The following is a 23,165-nucleotide window of genomic DNA, read 5'->3' as shown; positions in this document are numbered from 1 at the left end:
AGTAGAAAATACAATTCTTTTTATTATTCTTGCCATTTATAAATAACTGACATCTATTTTGAAATATACTAGACAGAATAAAAAAAAATAAGCATATTAAAGAACTATAGCAAGACTTTGTTATTTAGTCTTAGTCTTTGCTGTTTATAATTATTAAACATAAAGCATTTTTGGTGCTAATGAATTGACAACACATTTAAAAGACCATTTTTAAAGATTAATAGTCATTTAATGGCTACTATTGAATGACTAATCAGATTTTACAGGCCATTTCAAAAGTGTTATGTTTACATTCAAAATGATGAGGTAAATGAACCACAAAACTAAGCTTCCTTACAAATAAGTTCTAAAGCTAGTCATGGTCTTGCTGACCTTTTTCCTAGGACACATGGAGATAGATAAATTAAACCTACATTTTACCAAAACAAACTGAACAGTTCACTGACCTATTTCACTTGTAAAATATTCCAGGGTTTCAAAATGCCATCTTTTAAATGCAGCATATTGCTGATACATATCAAATATCTCGGCAGTAAACAACATTGCCTCCTGACCCCCAACTCCTGCAGTTACCTCCAGGATCAAATCCTTTTCATCAGTTTCTTCTGAGGTAACCAAAAGTAAGATAATCTGTAAATACAAAAATATTCTCTCCTATAATGAATAATTATTTAAAATTTACCCCCCAAACCCCAAAGATACAAGAGAGCTGGGATTGTGGGGGCCACATGTATATGGGAGCCTGGAGTATCCAGGAATACTGGGGGACCCAGGAATACTGGGGGACCCTGGGGGCTGGGACATCATGGGGGGCCGAAATCTAGAGGACTGGGGAGGGTACTTGGGTCTAGGAGATAGCTGGACAGATGGGGGTTCTGGGGTCATTTCTCTAAGCAAACAATATTGCTGCCAATCTAATTGTCATCTTGCCAATTAGAAACAGAATGCAGAAGAATTTCCTTAAAGTATTAATGTTACAACTATATCATAAATAAAATTCATCTGATTTTTTCTAGGAGTTATGGTTTTTTGTTTTTTGGTTTTTTTTTTAGGAGTTACGGTTTTTATTGGTTCTCCAGTTAATAAGAAAAAAGTGCTTACTGTACATAGGACTATTATGGACGAAAAACTAAAACACTCAAATTTGAAATTGGAAGCTTCCTTAATATGGAAGAGAAAGCGTGTGATTTTGGAACTCTAGGACTGACACTGTACTACTGCTAGGGACAAAAAGATAAATACGTAACAAATGGCACAAATGCTTCATTTTTTACACAAATACCCTACCTGGTGCTTTAACTGGGTTATTTCTTTCTGATATAAAGTTATTTCACTCTCTGCAAGTTTCCTTAAATCTTCATTCTCATCTGAAAAGAAAGGCAGCAGGTAAGTTTTTCTTAAGTGTTGTGAACAGACTCCAAGATAATAGGTTGTTAGCACTGTTGAAGCATAAAATGTCTATCTTGTCTTTTTAATTGGTCCCATCAATTAAAAGCATTTTATACATTAACTTTCATAAGCATGTGGCTATAAAACAAACTTTTCTTTTTGGTACCAGGGATCTAACTCGGGACCTTGTATTTGTGAGGCAGGCAGCGAAACCACTAAGCTCATCTTGGCCCTAAAACAAACTTATCTGATGACGAAAGTACAACAAACTCAAAAAACATACAGAAAAATAAAGCTAAACTTTTCTATAGTTGTACCTTCATGAAATTCATTAATAAACTTTCAGTTTTCCAGATTAGGCCATAACAATAACAAATGAATGCATTTAGCTAGTCAGACCAGAAAGGGAATGGAGGTTTCCATTAGGTAAACCAAGACTGAATTTAAAAACAAAGTTATTTATTGTGAAAGGAGAATTTTTTTTAGGTATTATAAATTGTTCAGTGAAAGATTAAAGACTTCAAAGAGTATCAGCTTGTATGCTTATCTATTAAGAACCAGTCATGTTGGTAACTGGCGATAATACATAATACAGGTGTAAGAGCTACCTTTACACAGGTCACAGAAGGTGGCGGCACCGTGGGGGCCGGGGAGGGCTGGGTCGCAGTCCGAGCCCCAGCTCAGAACGCCACCACTGATGCCCTCAACTGCCTCTCCTCTACTAGTCCGGCCCCTGCTGCCTGGGACCCAGGGGGCAGAACCAGGTATGGGGGATTCTGGGGGCAGTACTCGGGGCTTCATACAGGGCTGCTAGACGGCCAAGTGTGGGAGCGGTGTGGAGGGTCTAAGAGTACTGAAGATCTGGTTCACTTCCGGGCGCCACGCCAGTAGGCTCCGGAGGTACGGCGTATGTTATACAGGGGCGCTGGGGGTGGGTGTGGTAGCGGAGATCATACAGGAGTGCTGGGATGATACAGAGGCTAGGAACAGTACAGGTCTGGGGGAGTCACCAGGAGCCAAATGGAGTCAGGAGTTTGGGGGGCTGGGAAACTGATACCAAGGGTTGCAGAAGGGGTCTGAGGGGTGGAACTTGGAGATTAGGGGCAGTGCCAAACGGCTGCAGGGATACCAGTGATTATATGGGGTACTAGGGAGCGGAAGGTGGTTTCAGGAGCAGTGTTGAGTGTTCAGGGTGCAAAGGGGGTTCTGGGGGTAGTATCTGGGCCCCTATGTGGCAGTCAGGGGTTTGACTGAGAGCTGGACTAGTTATCCGGGGCCCTGGGTGCTGCACCGTTGCACCTTTGAGTTATTGAGGTATATGTGATTTAGGGCTCATGGGAGGAGGGTGGGGATATTGGAGGGCTGGGAATGTGGGGCCACATGTATATGGGGGCCTGGGGTATCTAGGAATATTGGGGAACTCTGGGGACTGGGTCACGGGGTGGGGGGGTTAGAAATATGGAGGACTAGGGAGGGTACCTGCCTAGGAGATAGCTGGACAGATTGGGTGAGGGTAATAGAATGCCTGCGATTCCTGGGCGGTGGAGTTGCTGGTGCCTGCATGGAGTACCCAGTAGGTGGCAGAGCTGCTTTGGCTCAGGATCAGGCTCCCTGGGGTGTCCTGTGCCCTTGAGGGCTCACAGGTCTTTGTCTAGCCCCCAGTTACACAAGCCCTCCTCCACACTCATTAGCAAATTCGGTTGATAGTGATGGCTTTTAATGAGGCCGAGAGCAATTTCTGTGACAAGACAGACTTCCTTCTCTTCAATGGGTCTCTCCAGCATGGCCCCTCTTCTTTCCCTTGCCTCACTCTGGCCATCTGCATCTTGTGTTTCAGGCCTAAGGTCCTGGCTATGGCTGTGGCTACCATTGTGCATGACACATCTGAGGCGGTGGAGCTTTGCCCCTCCCATGGCCTGTACCTGAAGCCCATCAGCAAGATGAGTATCAGCGTGGCCCTCCCACAGCTGCAGCAGCCTGGGAAGTCCATCTCCAACTGGGAGGTGATGGAGCGGCTCAAGGACATGGTGCACCATCACCAGTTCTCCACACTGCGCATCTCCAAGAGCACCATGGACTTCATCCGCTTTGAGGGGGAGGTGGAGAACAAGAGCCTGGTTGAGTCATTCCTAGCCTGCCTGGATGGCAAGACCATCAAGCTCAGTGGCTCCCCTGACATCCTGAAGGTGCACGCCACTGAGTTCAAGATGGATGTCCCCCCCACCTGCGGTGACTGGGACTTCTTCCTCAATGCAAAGGAAAGGAATGAGACGCTGCCAAGGGAATGGCCGGACACCATCCACCTACAGGGGCTGCCCTGCAAGTGGTTCGCCCAGAAGGAGTCAGGCTCGGAGAAGCCTAGCCAGGAGGTACTTGTCAAGGTGTTCAAGAAGTTTGGGGAGATTAGGAATGTGGACATCCCCATGCTGGACCCCTACCGAGAGGAGATGACTAGTCGGAATTTCCATGTGTTCGGTTTTGGAGGACACTTAAACTTTGAGGCCTACATACAGTACTGCGAGTATGGGGGCTTCCTCCAGGCCATGAGGGCCTTGCAGGGGGTGAAGCTGATGTACAAAGGGAAAGACGGTAAGGCTGTGGCTTGTAATATCAAAGTTTCTTTTGATTCCACCAAACACCTAGGAGAGGCTTCGATTAAAAAACGACAGCTGGAGAGGCAGAAGCTTCAAGAGCTGGAGAAGCAGCGAGAACAGAAGCGCAGAGAGAAGGAAGTAGAAGAGAGGCTTCGGGTGAAGGAAAGGAAACAGAAGGAGCTGGAAGAACTGGAGAGAGAGAGGAAGAGGGAAGAGAAGCTTCACAAGAGACAACAAAAGCAGAGGGACTTCGAGTTCCGGCGGAGTCAGAAGCAGCTGGAGAAGCTTCAAGTGGAAGAGCAGAAAAAGCTCCAGAAGATAAAGCTGGAGGAGAGGAAGCTGCTGCTGGTACAAAGGGACCTCCAGTCCATCCGGCTTCTGGTGGAGCTGCTGAGGAGAGCAAAGGCTGCAAAGCTGCAGAAACAGCAGCAGCAGGAGAAGCTGAGGCAGGTGGAGAAGGTGCACAAGATGCAGGTGCAGCACCTGAGCACCCTGCAGTGCAAGAAGCCCCATGATATGCAAGTGCACAAAGATCCTCAGCAGCCCTTAGACGCAGCTATGCTGTACCCCCTTGGGGGCCCACTACCCCCCAGAACCTCCAAGGAGGCCCTGCCCCACATGGAGGTTGCCTGCACACCCAGGAACGTACAAAACAGCATAATAGACAAGGTTGGGTGCAAGGAGGCTCACATTCCAGTCTGTGTGGGTCTGGAGGGTGACTCCCTGGAGAGGAGGTACCCAGGGGTCCTTGCCTGCATCCCCAAGGGCAACCAGCAGGCCAAGGATGTCCCCACCTGTGACCACAACGTACTCAATAAGGAGGACCGGTTGAAGCACGTCAAGAGTAACTGGGAGCCCAGCAAAGGCCACATGCAGGTCACACACAACAGGAGCGCCGAGGAGGAACAGCATGCACCAGACAGGAGCTGGGCCAGAACCGCAGCAAGATGTGAAGACTTGAGGCTGCAGGGCAAGGAGCAGCAGCCATGCCAGAAGCTCTCCCACAGGGACCAGGGTAGCCCCTGGCCACGCCCGCAGAGGTCCCACAGCAAAGGCAGGCACAGCCGCAGGGAGAGGAGCAGGGGGTGCAGCCACCACCATGAGAGTAACTCCCAGTCTGCTAGCAGCCACCACAGAACCAGGAACAAGTAATGAAGGGCTGGGCCTCCCCAAGGTCGCTGCCCTGCGTCCTGTGGCTCTTGCCTGCTTGTGTGAAGCCAAGCTTCTTATGCAGCTAAATGTCCCAGGAACCTGAGCCCACAGTTCACAGGAAAATAGGGTGCTAGAAATTTACTCTCATTAGCACACAAGGCCACATCTGGCACCTCAATTCCAGACATGTCACTATTTTTCATTTTCCTTTGAAACTGTTGGTCAGGAAATGTGGCCTGTCCTCTAATCAGGAAAACCACAAAGACTCGTAATGTTAAGAATGGCAGACCCGTCATGCAGACTACAAAACAGAATTTGTGTGCGCCAGGCCAGGCCAGCAGTGTCATCATGTCCTGAAGCTGGAAGTGGGAGGGACTGTCACAAGTGAGAGCACCCACAGACTCTCATGGTCCAAGGTGGGAAAATGCCTTGCTATGGTGGGCTTTTTCTGTTTTTCTCCCCTTTGTGTAATTTTTAAATGACTGGTGCAATGCAAAGAGAAGATGATTGCGGCACATTCAGTCCTGGTTAAGAAAGTGGAGAACTCAAACGTGCCCTACGTCGAGTGGTGTGATGCTCCCTGACTTGCAAACATTCACTTTTTACAACTTCAAGTGTAACAAAGCATAAAAAGGTTGATTAAAAGCTTTAGTTTGTAGGAACGGTTAGTGTGTATGGTATTTTTATAAGAAGCTGTTTTTACTAAATTATTTCTACTTGGAATGTTTCCAAAAGATTTAAGCCTGTAAACTTATTAAATTTTAATTGTTTACATCTCAAAAGTGAGGCTCAGGGATACTTAAAGCTGGCTGTACACATTTCTATTAGGAGACATTTATTCCAGGTTGCATTTTTATGGTGAAATAAAATCCTTTTCCAATGGGAAATAAAGACCTACTTTTAAGGCAGAAGTACAGATAATTCTAATTTCTTTGTATATTTCTAGAAGAAAATCTAAAACACCAGGTAATTAAATATTAAAATGTTGCAGTTTGAAGGAACTTTTATTGGGGGGGAGGGTTGAGCAAAAGGAAAGGACCGACTCGAGGAGAGAAAATGACAGTAGCAAAACTGAGATACGCATTGATGGAAAAGTATAAAATTAATTTGGAAAGAGTATGGCATAGAGGAAATTTTAAAAAAGATAGTATGTTGAGTTAGAAAAAAAATAAATAAACATGAATTCTAGCTCAACTCCTAAGGTGCTCTTTAGGCAACACACTCAACTTCTCCGAGTCTGAGTTACATCAAGAGTAAAATCAGTTTTTAGCTGGATGACTCTAAGGTTCCTTTCAGTTTTGAAATGTTATCTTGTGCAAGGCTAAGGAGACTGGAGAGAGGTTAGAAATAATTTTAACTCTACATTTTAACACAGTATACTTCAAATATCATTTCAGTGTGTAATCGATACAAAAATATTAAACTTCGTATACCAAATCTTTGAAATCTGTGTATTTTATACTCCTAGCATATCTTGATTCAAACAAGCCCCATTATCGAAGCTCAATAGCCATATTCTATTTCTGGCTACCATACTGGATGGCAGCTCTAAAAGGCTATTTACAAGTTTAGTTTGTTTTTCAGTATCATGAATCAATACATGTTTACCGGGCACCTATCCGTGGTGTCTCCATTATAGAGAGGTCCTTTTCTCTTACCCTTAAAGAAATTGCTTGTTGTCACCCCCTTTTCCCACCAAAATTTTGAGATAAAATGCCAGATTGATGATTTCTCTTCTGTTAATTGATTTTGAAATTGCTAGACTCTACAATCACATTAAGAAAGCTGTTTCATTAAAATTTCTCGTGACAAAATTGTAAAATCTAAAATCTATCTACTTTTGAAAAGGTATTAACTTTTTTAAGTCAGCCACTATGCATCTCTTACTTCTTGCAACGCTGTAAGTGGTGTTTACAGCTGTTACTTATTTAACAAAGTCCCAAGGTCTCCTTTTGCCTGCTCCTCAAACACAGTACTATGTATTTCTGGCCTTGTTAGTCTTATTTATATCTCTACAGATCTGCACTAAGCATTTTTATCTATTTTTAACTTACCAGGTTATATTTCTCTTACAATTTACTCAGGCTCAATTTTTCTATTTAGTAGTTTTTTTTCTTTCTTCTAGATCAGAATATCTTTATCTGAATGTCCTTCTTTGGGGTTTATTTTACTGTAAAACTCATCTTTTTCCTAAATTCAATCCAAGTTTTGTATTTTCATTTTAGTTATCAGGACCACTCCTAATTCTGAAGCCAGAAACTTGAGATTTTTCTTAGAATTCTCTTTCATCCTTCTCAGACCATGAAATCCTATTATTCTTCAGAATGTCTTGCAAGTCAGATCTCTGCCTTACCACTACCTCTTCCTTGGTCTGTTTTAATGACCTGTTCACATTGGCCTTTCAGCTACCAGTTTCTCAAGAGAATATTCCAATTTATCCTTAACAGTGATGCCAATATCAGTGTTGCTTTAAAAAGATATCACTTCTCTTAAACCATGTTAACTTTCTGTAGTCTATAAAAACAAATCCAAATTTTTTGTCATGCAAGGTTCATAACTTTTTTGGTTTGTTTCAAGATTCTTTTATGTTACAGTCTTCTGTTCTATGCCCTGCCATACTCTATTTCCCAATACAGTACCTTCATCTTTATTGATCCCCTTGGCCTTCAACTCAATCTCTCTCTCCCTCCATCTCTCTCTCCCTCCCTCCCTCTCTCCTCCGCCCCAGCCCTTTGTCTCTCACAGTACTAGGGATTGAACCAGGGGCATGTTATCACTGAACTTCATCTCCAGCCCTTTTTAATTTTTAATTTGAGACAGGGTCTCACTAAGTTACCTAGGGTGGCCTTGAACTTGCCATTTTCCTGCTTCAGTAGCTGGGATTACAGGAGTGGGCCCTTCTCTTGCACTAACCTGGTTCCTATTCAAGATCAATTCAAATGCCAGCTTTTATTTTTAAAACACTCTTCTCTTTATTATAGAAATTAAAATATTCATTCACTTGTATTTTTACTTCTTAAATATCTCTCTCTTTTCCTCATTAAACTGTAAGCTCCTTAAAGTCCATTCCATAATTTCTTGGTAATGAGTGGTGTGTGACACAGTAATAATTAAAAACCTACTTAATGACATATTTTGTTTTGTTCCATCAGCCACAGTTTTCTAACATTCGGTCAACTTCTCTAGTTTGATTTTTAAAATATTTAACCTTTAAATCCACTTGCATTTTAAGCCTTGCTTAAACTATGGATCCAATTTAATTTTTCCCAAAAGACATTACTATCAATACCATTGAATAATCAATCATTTTTTTAAAAACCACTCAAAACAAGCCTGGTGTAGTAATACACACTTGTAATCTAGGCACCTGGTAGACTGAGGCAGGAGGATTGCTGGGAGTTCAAGGCCAGCTTAGGCTACACTGTAAATTGAAGGCCAACTTAAATGACATTGTAAGACCCTGTCTTGAAAACAAACAAAACCAAAACCCAAACCAAACAATCAAGAGATGCTGCTTTTCTCTTAAATCACTTTATTAACTCGCACTTAGATAATGCATTAGCTTTTTGTTTTTTTATGCCATCTTCAATCTCATTCCAGACGACTTTGCCATAAATCAAAGCTTCTTAAATGACAAAACCAATTCACTCATTTCCCAATCTAAAAGCTTCTGCTGGCTCACATCTGCCAACAACATACAATCAACTTTTTAATGCTGAGAGATTCCCATCTGCCACTTCCCATAACTTCTCTTCCTTTCCCCACTACAAGTACCATGATGAATAAAGAGTAGGAGACTGGGAGTGAGTCCAATACTAACTCCATTTCTTGTAAACCGTTTATAATGCTGAGCAGTTATTTTGCCTTGCTGAGCCTCAGGTTCCTCTTCTGTCACATGGGGCTAACAGTATCTAGCTCACGGCTTATTATGTGAAATGAAATGAGTTAGTAAAGAAAGCTAAGCAAAGCCTGAAGCATGGTAACGTATCAATAAAGGTTATACTATTATATCCTCTAAGGGTAAGTCCTTCCATTTCTGCATCACCTTCCCAGCAAGTTCTCCCTTAGGTCTCTAGTCATATATGCATAACTTCTCATTTATCAGATATATCATAATTAGTTCTGTGTCCACGTATAGACTGCAACCCACTCTGGATCCTTGCTACCCCACAGATCAGCAGCCCGGCATCTCAAGGTTCTTGTAGTAAAGTAGAAACTTAAGCTCCACCCCAGATTCGAAAGCCAGGGAGAACCACTTGGGAAATTTGCTGAAAATGTGTAATCCTAGGTTTCAGATGTCCGAGTTTAGCGAGCACCGCTCCTCATACTATTGCAGATGATGTCCACATCACAGTGCAACTTTGGTCTGGAGCCCATCCTAGGGACTATGCCTTATCTGTCTTGAGCAAGTGTGCTCCTGCCATATGGAATAAAGAAATGTCAACCAAATTTGGTGAAGCGGGGCAGTTCAGTGGGCAAGGGAGCCCAAGAGCGCCGACAGGAGAAGGTGAGATCAGAAACGCCTGTAATGATTTTCTGACCTGTGATCCAAGACAAAAACGACTGCACCTAACTGAAGAACTTCAAACTCGGTAGAGTGGACACCTGGCCAGCGGCGTAAAGGGCAAACGAAGAGTCCAAGATTTTGGGCAGATATCGCTCCCCTGGCCTGGGCCTTACCGTGCAGCAAGTGCTCGGTCTCCCGCAGCTCCTGCTCCTTCTGGCTCAGGAGTTTGGCCACTGCCATCAACTCAGGACCCCTGACTTGTAAATGGGCTTCGGACTCTGCCTGGCGCTCCAGAAAGGTTCGCAGGGGCCCGCCGCGGACGAACAGCTCCTCCAGCGGCGGGCTGCTGCAGCCGAAAAACCGGTGAGGCTGGCAGGGAGCCCGGCAGGCCCACAGACCACGCGCAGCACCCCACAAAAGTCGGCACCACATCCCTAGGCCGGGAGAAACGGGGACGGAAGTAGGTAGTGGACCGGAAGATCCAAGCAGAGGCAATCTCGCGACACTACGCGGAGTTTAGAGAGTGAGAGTTAACCACGCCCAGCCAGCGGCGCCGCGCCTGCCGGAAGCGTTGGTGATAACTTCCGCCAAGCGTGGGAAAGCCGCAAAATTGAAGGCCAAAAGGTGAGTGGGAGGGGCGGGGCTGTCCCGGGGCGGTCCGGGAGGCCTGGGGCGCCTCCTCAAAAGCCTCAGTCGGAAACGCCTTCCAGCGCTTGCTGCTGCGTGTTGGGCAGGGATGGCAAAGCAGCATGTTGCCGAAGTGTTTTCTAAGACATCGAGTGATTTTACAGCATCTGCTTTCACACCACTCATCTGCAGAATCTACTTGTTTTAAAATAACTTCTCACCTGACCTGCCCACCCGTTCTCCACTTTTTTTTTTTTTTAATGGAGGTTGAGTGTTCCAACAACCTGTCACAGCAAAGCCTTAGAAGACCTGCCAGCTTGGCTGGGGATGTAGCCCAGTGGTGGACCCCTTGCCTAGGATGGGTGAGGCCCTGGATTTCATCCCCAGCACCAGGTTTAAAAAAAAAAAAAAGAAAAAAAGACTTGCCTCAGATAGCCTAATGCTTTGCCCCCTCAATCCTAAAACTTTGGATAGCGGCCAGGAATACTGAAATCTATTGTTATAATTTTTTGCGGTTTTCAGAAGACTTATTCAGAGTCCACAATAGAAATGAATAGGAAGAAATAAATACAACCTGAGAATGCAAGGACTGACTCCTCAGTCTGGAAATGCCCACTACCTAACTGATTTGTGCAGTTACCTACTCAGTGAAGTGGAGTTACACTGCTATGAGAGATAGATGACTTACTGAAGTAGCTTCTAACTTATACTCCACCTCCAACTGCGTAAAGCCCTTCAGTGGCTTCCTAGAGCTTTAAAAGTTGTTTTATTAGTACATGTTTGCAGTACATAATGTTTACATTCCATGTGGGGGTTGGTACATGTACATAGCACATCTTTTTTCATACCGTTCCCCTCCCCTCTCATCCTCCCTTCATCTAATTTATTCTTTAACAATAAAACCAAATGGTAAAGAATGGGAACTTATAACAAGGTTAAAAAATATCTTTTGGTCATCAGAATAAAACTACTAAGTATAAATTCTTAAAAATGAATTTGCATTGTCTCTCTTCATCCCTTAGCACTGCATGACAAATGCAAGATGAAGTAGAAGAATGAAATAATTCTTCAAATACTACAATGCAAAAATAGTTCTGCTACTTAAAAGCTCCAACAATTACAGTTCATCTTTTCACTTGTGTATTCAAGCTGCATTACTTTATAAAATTGTTTGGCTGTAAGGGCCGGGGATTTAGCTTAGTGGCTTCACCACCTGCTGTGCAACCGCAAGGACCAGAGTTCGATCCCCCGTACCCCCCCCAAAAAAACCCCTTAAAATTGTTTGGCTGTAATAGTGGTCTGCACTCAATTCAGATCTGAGCACAGAATGGACCCACTAGGTTGTTATATCTTTATATGAAGTTATTTCTTAACTCTAAACTCAATTTTGAACTTTAGAAATAAATGGTGGAAGTAATTTGAACTCAATATGATAAATATCTCAGCTGCATTCTCAAAATATAAGTCATTTCAAGAATGTATTTTATTATTTATAAAAGGTGCAAAATTGTTATAAGCAGTAACTTTATAGAACAATGTAAAGAATCCAGCCAGAATTTACTTTCCCTCAGATGCATAAGCAATTTAAGCAACACATATAAGTGTATCTTTTATTCTTATAGTGTTACACCAATGAGGAAACAGTAACTTGTCTAAGGATACACTGGTGAATTCTTTATTAATTCAAAACATTTTAAGAAAGTGTAATGCATATGCATTTTACAATAGCCATAGGTTTCCACGATATTTTAAAATGAAAAGAGCTGTTTGATTAACTTTGAAAACTCAAATATACTTAGAGACTTCTGAATTTTCTTACATTATTGTCATGCTTAAATTCGATTACATGCTGAAATATCTAGCTGAAATATTTTCCGGATGTGTATTGTACATATGTAAAATGATAAATTCAAGAAAAGATGAATAAAAACCCAGAAAAACCTTAAATTGTAGGAAATATTTGGGAGTATCTCTTCAATTCATAAGCACCTACAGTTATTTTGACATTGCAAAATAACCAAGCATGATGTCCTTAAGTTGTATCCATGTACTCAAAACTTCTTTATAGTCCACTAACAAATATCAGTGGGATCCAAAATATGAATATAGATTACTAAATATAATGAACATAGTAATAATAAATTATCACATTCCATATGATAAATTTAATAGAAGCAAGCACATTAAAATTCTTTTTAGTATTTAGCAAATATCTTAAAATCATATATAAAAACACCGTACTTATGACAAATTGGTTCAATCTGGGGAGGAAGGGGATATCAAGTCTCATTCTAATATTGTGTACATTGTTCAATGGAGGAAATATAGAAAAGCACTAAGCAGAATTATTGTCAATTTAAATTACCTCTTAATGACAATTAGTAAGAGTAAGATCTTTAATACTCAAAGTATGTGGATGATTACATTAATTACACAGGTAGTTTTGGGGGAAATTCACTTTTACCCTATTAAGTAGTCACACTAACGCTGTTTTGGTGTTTTATTCTTTCATTTCACTTTCCAGTTCACTAAATTCATGGTATTTGCTAATAAGCCTTTAATTGAACTTAATTGTAGTGTTGAGGAATATCCTTGAGTTTTTTTTTTTTAGCTCAGTGTAGATGTCCACTAAATTTACTTGTAATATATAACTTCTTAAAAATTATCTGTAATATAACCTCTTAAAAATCTACTACTCTTTAGTGGAACCTAATAGGCAGTAAGTACTTCATCTGGTGATCAAGGTCAGTATCAACTCCTGAAAGGAACCTGAAGTTTGAGAAATTCTCACAGCAAAAGAAGACATGATGATGAATGTACTATTGATACCATGTGCCTAGAATGGTACTTTACCTCTGTGGTATTACTTCCAAGAATCAAAAGCCCTGTCTAATCATAAGAAAAACATCAGAGAAATCCCAAAATAGAGAAACTCTGAAAAATGCCAGACCAGTACTCAAAACTGTCAAGGTTATCAAAAACAAAGTCTGAGAAGGCTTACAGTTTTCTCAGCTAAGCTTTCTCTTAGATTCTTACAGCTAAGAGAAGCCTAAGGAAACATGACAACTAAATATAATGTGGTGTCCTCAATGGGATCCTGGGACAGGAAAAGGACTGCATGAAAACTAAGGAAATTTGAATAAAGTATAGACTTCATCTGTCAACACTAACTCATTGTGACTAATATCCTACAGATGTCAAATAGATGAGGACTTTTGGTCTGATATTGCAATTTTTCCATCAATCTGAAACCATTCTAAAATAACAGATTTAATGAATGATGTTTTCTAGAGTCAATCTTTTATTAGTTTTAGCTCTATCACCTATTTATATATTTGGCAAATAACTTTATATTATTCTTATCCTTGGGAATGTTGTTTTATTTCCACTATCTGTAAGTTTAGGTTTATCTGTGTGTATGATCGAAAGAAACAGTTTTAGATTATAGATTTTGTAGGATGCTGGTGAAATTAAAATAGTGATTATGAATTATCTTGGCTAAAGCCATATCACTGATAAACTCCTCCATCTTAAAATAAGCTTGGTTGTATTTTTTGGATGAATTATGGTACTAGTCAGATTTTTAAAGTATGTTTTGAAACATGTATTAAAATGGCATTTAACACAGACATTCCTGAAAAGTAGTAATCATTATTGAGCTGAAGAACTGTGATGAAATATATGTAACACCATTCTTTCCCTGTTTATTTTATTTAATGTTCATGGCCATCTCGTAAATCAATATTCTTCATTTGTATATGAGAAAATAGACTCAGAGAGCAAAACTGATTTCCCCACCATTGCAGAAGACAGAAATGTTAACTTGAAATTAAATTTGTCATTTTAAGTTCTTGACTTTTTCACTATATTACATATATGGATCTGTAGATATACATTTACCATTAGTGAGCACCATATATGGTATCACTTTAATACACAAATAAGAGTTAGATCTTTAAAAAGGAAATGTATTCAGAAAAGAAATTTGCTTATATTCTAAAATATTTATTTTTAATTATTAAAAGGTGGAATGCTCTAGTAGCAGTTGGGTATAAATTAAATCTTAAAATTCTGAAATTTCTGCAACAGAAGACTTACTATGAGAGGTAATGAAGGAAGAATGAATTTCAGGTTGTACATATAACAAGAAAAATTTTACATTTGATTGTCATCAGTGCTCAATACTGTTCCTTTCCCCTACTAATTTTAGAGCTTTTGTCACAACATGAAAATGAGTCCCCAGATAGACCTGTTACCACTTAGGGTAGTACTTTGCCTTCTATAGAGTTTTCATTAAAGTTAAGGCCTAGAATATCCCATTGAATTAATCTGGAAAGATATCTCTTGGGTCTGGATAGTACTATTCCTGTCAGTAATAGTTTTAAAAATACTTATCAATAAATCAAAGCCTAGTTTTTGGAAATAGAACTTATGACTCTGTGTACTATAGTGGGTTGCAAGGATACTATAAATGTTACAGAGAAGATCTGAAGCAAGTTTTTGGTATCAGTTTTATTGATAAATATTTGCAGTTGTAGCAAGTGCATTAAAATTTTTACAGATTTAAAACTCTTCTTAGGAGAACATTGTGTATTAGAAATTTAAAAACTAAGTAAAGCACTCAAATATAAGTGTTTGCAAAATATATTTTGAAGACTGGGATAATAAACTTTCAAAGTAAATAGGAAGCAAGTTTTCTGGAAATATTTTTACCACATTTCAAAATAATATGCCAATGTATCAAGCTCAAAAGTTTTAGTTTGATAGGGCTTTATGTGTAGGCATTTTCTATCTTGTTAAGAAACTTTAGTGACTTTCCAAAAGGTTCTTATTTTCTTATCATCTGATTGTATTTTAAATCCCTTGCCTTTATATTTCTTCACCAAAGCAACTAATATTTTGTATTTGTTGTAAATGTAATTTGTCACAATTACAATATTACCTAGTTTTCAGTAAAGTTAAAAGTATATAGAAAAATGGGTAAATTCAAAATTAAGAATCAGTTACTGTATTATTTTAAATCAACTCAATGGAGTAAAAATGTATATGTGCTCCCAATAAATAAATATTATTTACCTATTTCAATACTCCTTTTACTAAATTGAGCTACGAGGTAAATATACAATACACATTTTATACCAGGCAACATTAAAAGATACATATAAACACCTCATGCACCATGACCAACTATCAAAACTGATCATCTTGTACATATTTTAAGATTAAAAAAACAAGGTTACATTATCGTCTTGTCTTTTGCATTTCATAACTTCAATACCAAAACTGTGTTTTGCACTTATTCATATGTGCCACGTAAAACTGTCAGAGTACCTATACTAACTTTGGGTAATAAATAACAACTAGCCAGAGTAAAGAAGTGTCATCAATCTCTGAAGAAATCTGGGTTTCCAACTTATCTATATATACATAGTCTATATCACCTACTTTTCTTTCTGTTATAGATACATTTGAAATTAAGTAATATAGAAAGCACATTAACCTCTGTGTGCATTAGCAGATTCTATACAAAGATATCCTGGCAACATAAAACAAAAAGTGCTTCTTTTAAAGGGCTAAATTTTCCCCAGGGAAGAATTTACTCACTAGGAAAATATCAAACTCTAATAAAGCATATATTGTGCTCTTGGAATGGTAACATAGACACCAGTTGAGGGCTTTTTTGTTTATTACAGCTCTGTGACTAAAACAGAAATTATACCATATTTTAAAAATTGATAAAGTTGCAAACACACAGACATACTCTTAGAAACTTTAAACATTTTGACATTAAATGAGAAACTCTCATCCCCCCCCAAAAAATGAATGTAGCACAGAAATGCTCATCTAGCATGATTACCAACATCTATTGTGTAACCTGCTCTAGAATTCTTCTCAATACAGCTTCCTAATCAGGTTTCAAATGGACATACCACCTTCTAAATCTGTACTGTACAAATGCCCAGGTTAGAGATTAGGACACTTTAAAAGGGCCCTTATCTTTTACATTTGGTAAAATATTAAAAGTATTGTCAAACAGACAATTCCTCTAATAGTCCAAAGTATCTTATAAAGATAACTTACGACTAGCAGCTCACCATCATATATAGTAACAACAAGAATATAAAGTCTACATTTAAAAAGATTGATACATGCGGAATGTCATAATATATTACATATCTTCTAGGCATGTGCACCAATTTGTTGTGCCTCAAACATAGAATGATTCTATACCATATATGTGTATACATCATAGTAACACAATAAACAATTCTAATCAAGAAAAAATGATTTAGCAACAGTAGAACTTCACAATAGAAGTGATGATGCTTTCATGTTTTACTTTACTCTTTAGGAAAAATATGACATTTTGTAAACATCTTCATAGCTGTCTTTTTCAACATATTACTGAAAACTATTATTCAAATAGTAAATATCGAAGTGACATAGATAAAAATGTCAACACACTAATACTTTCAAAAAACAAGTATTTGCTAAGATGATTATTATAAATATTTTCTATCTTGCATTTTAACTATATTTTCATAAATAATGTATTTAAAAGTGCTGAATATGGTAGGATAGTCAGCAATGCCAGTGTAAACAGAAGTTTGTTTTCTATTCTGCAAATTTTTTTAAATCCCATTTTGTCAAACACTGCAACAGTTAAAATATTTGCATAGGGAATAGATAATAGCCCTTTTATTCATGTCTCCTGAATTCTATATAAATTATAAAATCATAGCCACTTAAAAAATTCTTGAAATGTTTAAAGTTTATGGAAAAAGAAACTTATTATGCCAACCTTTCAAGTAAAGTAAATTTAAAAAGAAAACCCCAAACTTGATTTTTAAAAATATGTTTAATAAATTAAAAAATGAGAGGTAGTTAAAAATGACAAAAGAAAACTTATAATTTTAATATCATCCTTAATATAAGGCCAGTGTTCTCCATGGATATAAATCTTTTTAAAACTTTTAGTTTACTCAGTATTATATTCATTTACTTTAAGATTAAAAAAATAGTATTCAGGGGATATTAATATTCAAATGTTATACCTTGGTATAAATATGACACTGATTATGATTATTATTATTATTGTTTTGTGCACAATAGGACATTGTTTTCTTGAATGTCAGAAGTACAAGCCAATGTCAGGCAAGTATTATTTTTAAAGAGTTAGTGCAATTATAAAAATAATATGGCAGCTAAAAGATTTGAGCACTGTACTGCCTTTTAATTATGGATGAGAATGAATAGTTTGGTTTGAACATTTTTAAAATAAGTCATTTTAAAGATACTATGTGAAAACAGTTAAGGTCTGAAGTAGAGAATTATCTTCTTCACAATTATCTTCTTATAAAACTTTTCATAGTAAAAACTTAGCTTTTCACTGGATTTTACTTTCAAGCACAGGACAGACCCTATTCATCAAAATGTTTTACAGTGCTACATATAGGCATTCCTTTATTAAATCCTTTTCTTTATATGCCAAAACTAAGTTATCAAGCTTATTTTTTCTTGCTGAAGTACATAACTTTACACAACCATTTTAGAACTGGAGAGCCAGTTTTTAATAAATTAATTACAGTATGGGACATCTGATATATACATAGATTAATTTTCTATTACAATTAAAAACATCACTGATTTGTCATTGAGCTAGGATATCTTCAAATTGCTTTGTGCTTTTGTTTCTTTTCTTTGTCTTTTTTTTTTTTAACATAGCAAAGTCTTCTGTAATGAAAATGCCACCGTATTGGCAGTGAACACCCAGAGGAGACTTTCCTCGGAATCTTCCAACAAACACATAAATAGCTCTTTTTTCATACACAGAAATATTGGCTTCAAAATTAGTGTACTAAACACAGTATATAGCATGTTGAATACTATGGTTACATTTTAAAAATTGTCTTTTTCTGTTTCAGATGTTTAAAAAAGTGCAAACCACAGCCAATATTTGGCAATTATTTAGTAAGACTATATTGCACAAAAGTTCTTCAATGCAGATATGTTATGCTATTTGATTAACTAGTACAACAACTATGTGGCAAATGAAGCAGTTTTACTTCGCACATGCAGTCTCTGGAGATACACTAGGAGACTGTTCGTAGCCCTGCAAACACAGTTTGTTTGCAAGTAGCATGAGTGTTGAATAAAACAAACTTAATTTGGCAATTCTTTGTTTAATGTGGTATTTTCTCCAAACTCAATCATGAATAACCTTGATAAAAATGGAGACAAAGACCATAATGGTAATATTTTCACAGTAGCCTGAGGAATGCTAAAACTGTAGTCCTCCAGGAACTCAATTTTTGATGTTATTTAATTATTTCTGTTTCCCATCCCAGCCCTCCGAAATGATTTTTTAAATGAAAATTACGATTCAGAAGAAGAGCCGGCAGTACTTTCAACAAATGACTTATAAATCTGAGAGTTCAAAAACCTTGGAAAAGAATCTCTGTGCATTAAGGTATATATCTGAAGTTGGGCATCTTCATACATGTGAGGGTTAGGATCCAACAGATTTCTATTGATCACCTCTCTAACTCGAGAATCGAGACTGACCTAAAAAGAAATAAAAGTAGACACATTAATATTTTTTCAAAATACCTCAATTAAATAACTGTAGATTTGAGATATTTCAGAGAAACTTCAGAGTAAATCCAACTGCCACAATTTTAAGGTTGTCTTTCCCCTCCCCTCCCCTTCCCTCTTTCCTTTTCTTCCTCTTTCTTCCTCTCTCTTTTCTTTCTTTCTTCTGCTTTTCTCCTTCTCTCCCTCCCTCCCTCTCTTCCTCCCTCCCTCCTTCTTTCTTCGTTGTTTTTGGTCTCACTATATAACCCAGGCTGGCCTCAAATTTGTGGCAATCCTCCTGCTTTAGCATCCTGAGTGCTGGGATTACAGGGGTGCAACACTACGTCTTGCCTGGGGTTGTTTTTTCAAAGGCTACATATCTTTTATAATTTTCTCCCTTTAAACATCCAATTAAACTGAACAAAACTAGACGTGATGCCAGAAATTTGGTTCATAGGTATCTTGACCTATTTGGATTTATCTTCTCTAGCATTCATGCATAAGCTTTTGACAATTTCATTCACTGTCGAGGTACCACAAAATAACCAGAATATGAACTCACTGACTCCTTTTCTGCAACTGGTGGGCAAACTCTCTGGATCACTGGGCACGAATTTGAGAGAGAAGAGTTCTCTCATAAAAATTAACACGCATCTCAGGTGTTGATTTTGGACATTTTAAAATCTCAATAGGCCCTACTGCATCAAAAGTAGGAAACCAGGAATGTGGAAGGGCAGAGTGAAGGAGAAATGCACCAGGCATTCTCAAGATGCTACATCAACAGCAAGACCTAGGAAAATCCTACACTGGAAGATGTCCGGAGATCTCTGACTAGACACGAAGCAGAACAGTTGTTTAAAACACAAAGTTTGAGAGGAGAAATACAAATAGGAATTTAAAGTATTCATCAGAATAATGAATACAGTGGAATTTGAAAAGTGTAATAAGAATTAAATTCTGTAGTGATTTGGTTTTTGCTCTCCCAGGAAAACCTAATTCATTTAGAACAGGTAAGGGCTTAATGTAAAGGGAAAAGGGGGAAAAAAACGTAGTAAGATTATACTTGGGGAAGCAGAACTAAGTTTTGCCCTGAAATGCCATGTTAAAATCCTTTCAAGAGGTAATCACTCAGAATCCTCATTGGTTTCAACTCTCACTATTGAGCAAGGTGCAGGACATTATGTTTCATAATTAATTGTTCCATATACACCTCATATATTTAAACCTTTCATCATAAGCATTTTGCAAAGTCTTTTTGGTTCTGGCTCTTTTTCCAATCCATGATTTGGATGATCTAAGCTCTGAAAACAGCCTGAATGAATCCATCAATATTCCATCAAGTGTCCTGAGCTTCCTGAGCTCTACTGACCATGTGGAACTGGACTGACCGATACACTTCAGGAATGGCTGCCAGATTTGTCAGGAAATGGTGATCCAGACTAAACTTCTACAGTTTAGTTAAACTAATGTATGTATAGAAAATTTAAACAACTCTTAGCTGAACTATATTTTCTTTGTTGGGGATTCTTTAAAAAAAAGATGTTCTGTAAATAAATGATTGTTTAACTTTTACTTTTGTGCCATATGAAGTCATTATCAACTACAAGGTAATAAAAACATAAAGAATTTTCCCTAAGCTCTTTATCTTACCTAAAAATATCTTTTGTGTTTTTACTCAACAGGAAAAAAATTGACATTGGAGCTTAAATTGATTCTTCTTATTCTGAAATGTGGTGTTAATGTAGGGTGAAGTACTACAAAACACTTTTCTGTTTCTAAACATGGTGTGGTTACTGTTAAACTTGAGAGAACATTTTCTTTCAGTGGAGAAGGAAAATTCAGATTAGCAATCAAGAAAAGAGGGTCACTTCTTAAAAAACAGCATAATCAGTATAAGTTTCTTTCTTTCTTTTCTTTTTTCTTTTGAGACAGGGTCTCACTATGTAGTTCAGGCTGGCCTTGAACTCACTATGTAGCCCAGGCTGGCCTCGAGCACATGGCGATCCTCCTGCTTCTGCCTCCTGAGCGCTAGGATTACAGGTGTGTGCCACCATGCCCGGCATAGACAGTATAAGATTCTTATCAGTAGGTGAAATCATATTAATTATATTAAGTCAAAAATAAAATAACTTGAATGGTCACATGTCTTAAGTCCTGTTTAACTGCCAAATTTCTTTTCAAATGAAAAACAGTAGTAAAATATCATAAAGAATACAGTTCAACATTTAGTAATCCATAACAAAAATGCATTTGTTATTTCCACTTGAAAAAATAAAATATTTACCTTAATGTTTGGTTGTTTATTTGAAAAGGTTGTTGGTCAATCAAAAGAAGTGTAGAGAGGCCAAGTATCAAGGACAAACCCCATGGGTTAACAATCTACAGTTTCATCTTGTGGCATCTTGTGCTTCAGAGTGAGGAGCGTCTATAAGACAAGGTGGTTTGGTGGAGCCCAGCTTGGACCTGAGCCACAGTCATCCTGGGACTCAGAAATGTGCAGATGGCTTATAAAGCCATCTTATCTGGGGTCCACTGCATGAGGGACTAAGGAGTTTCCTGGAAAAAACTCATCCTAAGGGAAGAGAAAGTTGAGTAATAAAAGACAAGAGCTAGTCTTAGGCTACAGAGAGTCTCCTCCCGGCCTCCACAGCTTTATACCTAGATGGTGGAGGCGGGAGTACATCACAGCAATAACACTGTTTAGATAGAAGCGTAAGACAGCTCTGATAGATTGAGCTGCACTGAACTGGCAGCATTTAGCTGGCAGTTTTAGCAGTGCTGAAAACCCTGTCAGTGTGGAAAGCTGTCAACTGAAGCTTAAAAGACAAAAGTGACTTTGTGATAGGCCTAGTGGAAGCACTCATTCCCACAGGGAGAAGACAGGAAAGAAGAAAAGAAAGTGGCTTGCAAACATAATAAAATGACCCCAAGCAATTCCCCAAACTACTGGGGAGGAAAATGCAATGAGAATTTAAGCTCAGTAAGAGTGTGGAGGTAGAGTGGGGAGATGAAGGCAAAAATCTTGTTGGTGTGGCTCGGGAGGACCCAGAGGAGCCAGTCATACACGAGGTTCATCATGAGATTCCCCAGCCCAGGGAGGGGAATATTAAGCTACATGAATATTGTTGAAGGGAGTAAAACAGTTTTGACCTTGCCTTTTTGTCCTATCAAGACACAGTGGGGCTCTGCAGATACTGCTGGCAGTATTATACTGAAGAGTAATACATTTGACAGGAAGTTTTTTCTCCCATAGAAGATATTATATTAATTTCCTAAACAATTTTTTTAACAAATCATGATTATTCTTTCCCAATTTTTATCTGATGTTTAATTTTACTGAAATTGTTTTACTCAGGATTCTTCTCTAAGTAAAATTTTGATACTTTTTTCTTTAGAAATCCATATCAAAAGTTTACCAGTTATATATTTTATAGATCTAGGATATTTGATTCTTCTGTTAATTTTAGTAAATTTTAAACCAGTATGGTGGTGCATGCCTACCATCCCAGCACTCTGGGAGACTAAGGCAGGAGGATGGCAAGTTGGAGCCCAGCCTAAAGAACTTAGCAACTTAGTTAGACATTATCTCAAAGTAAAAAATAAAAAGGGAGGGGAATTAGCTTAGTGTGAAACTCCTGGGTTTAAACCCCAGTACCACTCAGTAAATAAATACTGTAAATGTGCTTATTTATTTTAGTCATTTCAAATTTAGTCATGTATTAATTTGTGGTTGTATTTCTACTGAAAATAATTATAAATTACAAATAAGACCAATTATTTGAATTTACCTCTTGGAGCAAAAATTATTGGTAGGATAAAATGTAGTAACCATATTCTTATATCCTGCTTGTCCCAGGGGGGCTCAGAATGTGATTAAGATTACTATTTCTAATTTTGTCTGAAGTTTTAAGGTGGTTTTTACAGAAATCTACAGTAATGTCATGAAGAAAACACTGGACAATAGAATATATATATTCATTCAGCATGCTGTAGTTGGAAGAGCACCAAATTGGAATCAGAAGATCCTAGACTTGTGTTCTATCTCAGTCAGATGTAATTCTCCTTTCTCATATGTTAAAATATTAATTTTACCTGTTTGAGGAAAATTTTGTTTTGATTTATGTTTTGCTGTGAAGTGTCACCATTTGTCCTTATAGCTGAAAGATTGTTGTGAGACTCAGATTGTAACAAAAGATGAAAGACCACAATTAAGTTGAAACCCATTGTAAAGTGATAATAGTAATGATAATAATTGATGATGATAATAAATGATGATATGATGACACTCAATGTCTTTGGGTCTCTTATCAACTTGAAATTTA

General features: G+C 38.2%; 3 protein-coding genes and 1 long non-coding RNA gene across 9 annotated transcripts in view; 2 read left to right on the top strand and 2 right to left on the bottom strand.

The window, feature by feature from the left end:
- The window catches only part of LOC101712657 (A-kinase anchor protein 17A), a 16,928-nt gene extending 11,131 nt beyond the window's left edge, over nucleotides 1-5,797 (top strand). The window contains exons 1-2 of one of the 2 annotated variants that reach the window (XM_021237919.2): nucleotides 1,366-2,153; nucleotides 3,227-5,797. In XM_021237919.2, the coding sequence (XP_021093578.1) occupies nucleotides 3,243-5,135 (1,893 nt within the window). In that variant the 5' untranslated portion in view covers nucleotides 1,366-2,153; nucleotides 3,227-3,242 and the 3' untranslated portion in view covers nucleotides 5,136-5,797. Of the gene's footprint in view, nucleotides 1-1,365; nucleotides 2,154-3,226 lie in introns of those variants that run through there. The other variant, XM_004856858.4, reaches the window with a different exon arrangement.
- Mtrf1l (mitochondrial translation release factor 1 like) overlaps nucleotides 1-10,127 on the bottom strand; it is a 13,728-nt gene extending 3,601 nt beyond the window's left edge. Inside the window, exons 1-3 of the mRNA XM_004856859.3 lie at nucleotides 9,816-10,127; nucleotides 1,288-1,367; nucleotides 447-630 (exon numbers count right to left, since the gene is read on the bottom strand). Of these exons, the coding sequence (XP_004856916.1) occupies nucleotides 447-630; nucleotides 1,288-1,367; nucleotides 9,816-10,074 (523 nt within the window). The 5' untranslated portion in view covers nucleotides 10,075-10,127. The remainder of the gene's footprint in view (nucleotides 1-446; nucleotides 631-1,287; nucleotides 1,368-9,815) is intronic.
- Nucleotides 9,662-23,165, bottom strand: part of Rgs17 (regulator of G protein signaling 17) — a 128,318-nt gene continuing 114,814 nt past the window's right edge. For 4 of the 5 annotated variants that reach the window (XM_087193436.1, XM_087193437.1, XM_004856857.3 and 1 more), the window contains one exon: nucleotides 9,662-18,834. In XM_087193436.1, the coding sequence (XP_087049562.1) occupies nucleotides 18,646-18,834 (189 nt within the window). In that variant the 3' untranslated portion in view covers nucleotides 9,662-18,645. Of the gene's footprint in view, nucleotides 18,835-21,076; nucleotides 21,269-23,165 lie in introns of those variants that run through there. The other variant, XM_087193440.1, reaches the window with a different exon arrangement.
- LOC147823324 (uncharacterized) lies at nucleotides 18,659-23,165 on the top strand. Its single transcript, XR_015444019.1, has 2 exons — nucleotides 18,659-18,739; nucleotides 20,776-23,165. It is a non-coding gene; the product is annotated as an uncharacterized LOC147823324 (long non-coding RNA).

The sequence above is a fragment of the Heterocephalus glaber genome, unplaced genomic scaffold (assembly GCF_053883595.1).
Source record: "Heterocephalus glaber isolate CG9 unplaced genomic scaffold, H.glaber_assembly_v1.0 deba00001593, whole genome shotgun sequence".
Taxonomy (NCBI): domain Eukaryota; kingdom Metazoa; phylum Chordata; class Mammalia; order Rodentia; family Bathyergidae; genus Heterocephalus; species Heterocephalus glaber.
Note: the sequence above shows the minus strand (reverse complement) of the source record. Positions and strands in the feature narration are given on the sequence as shown.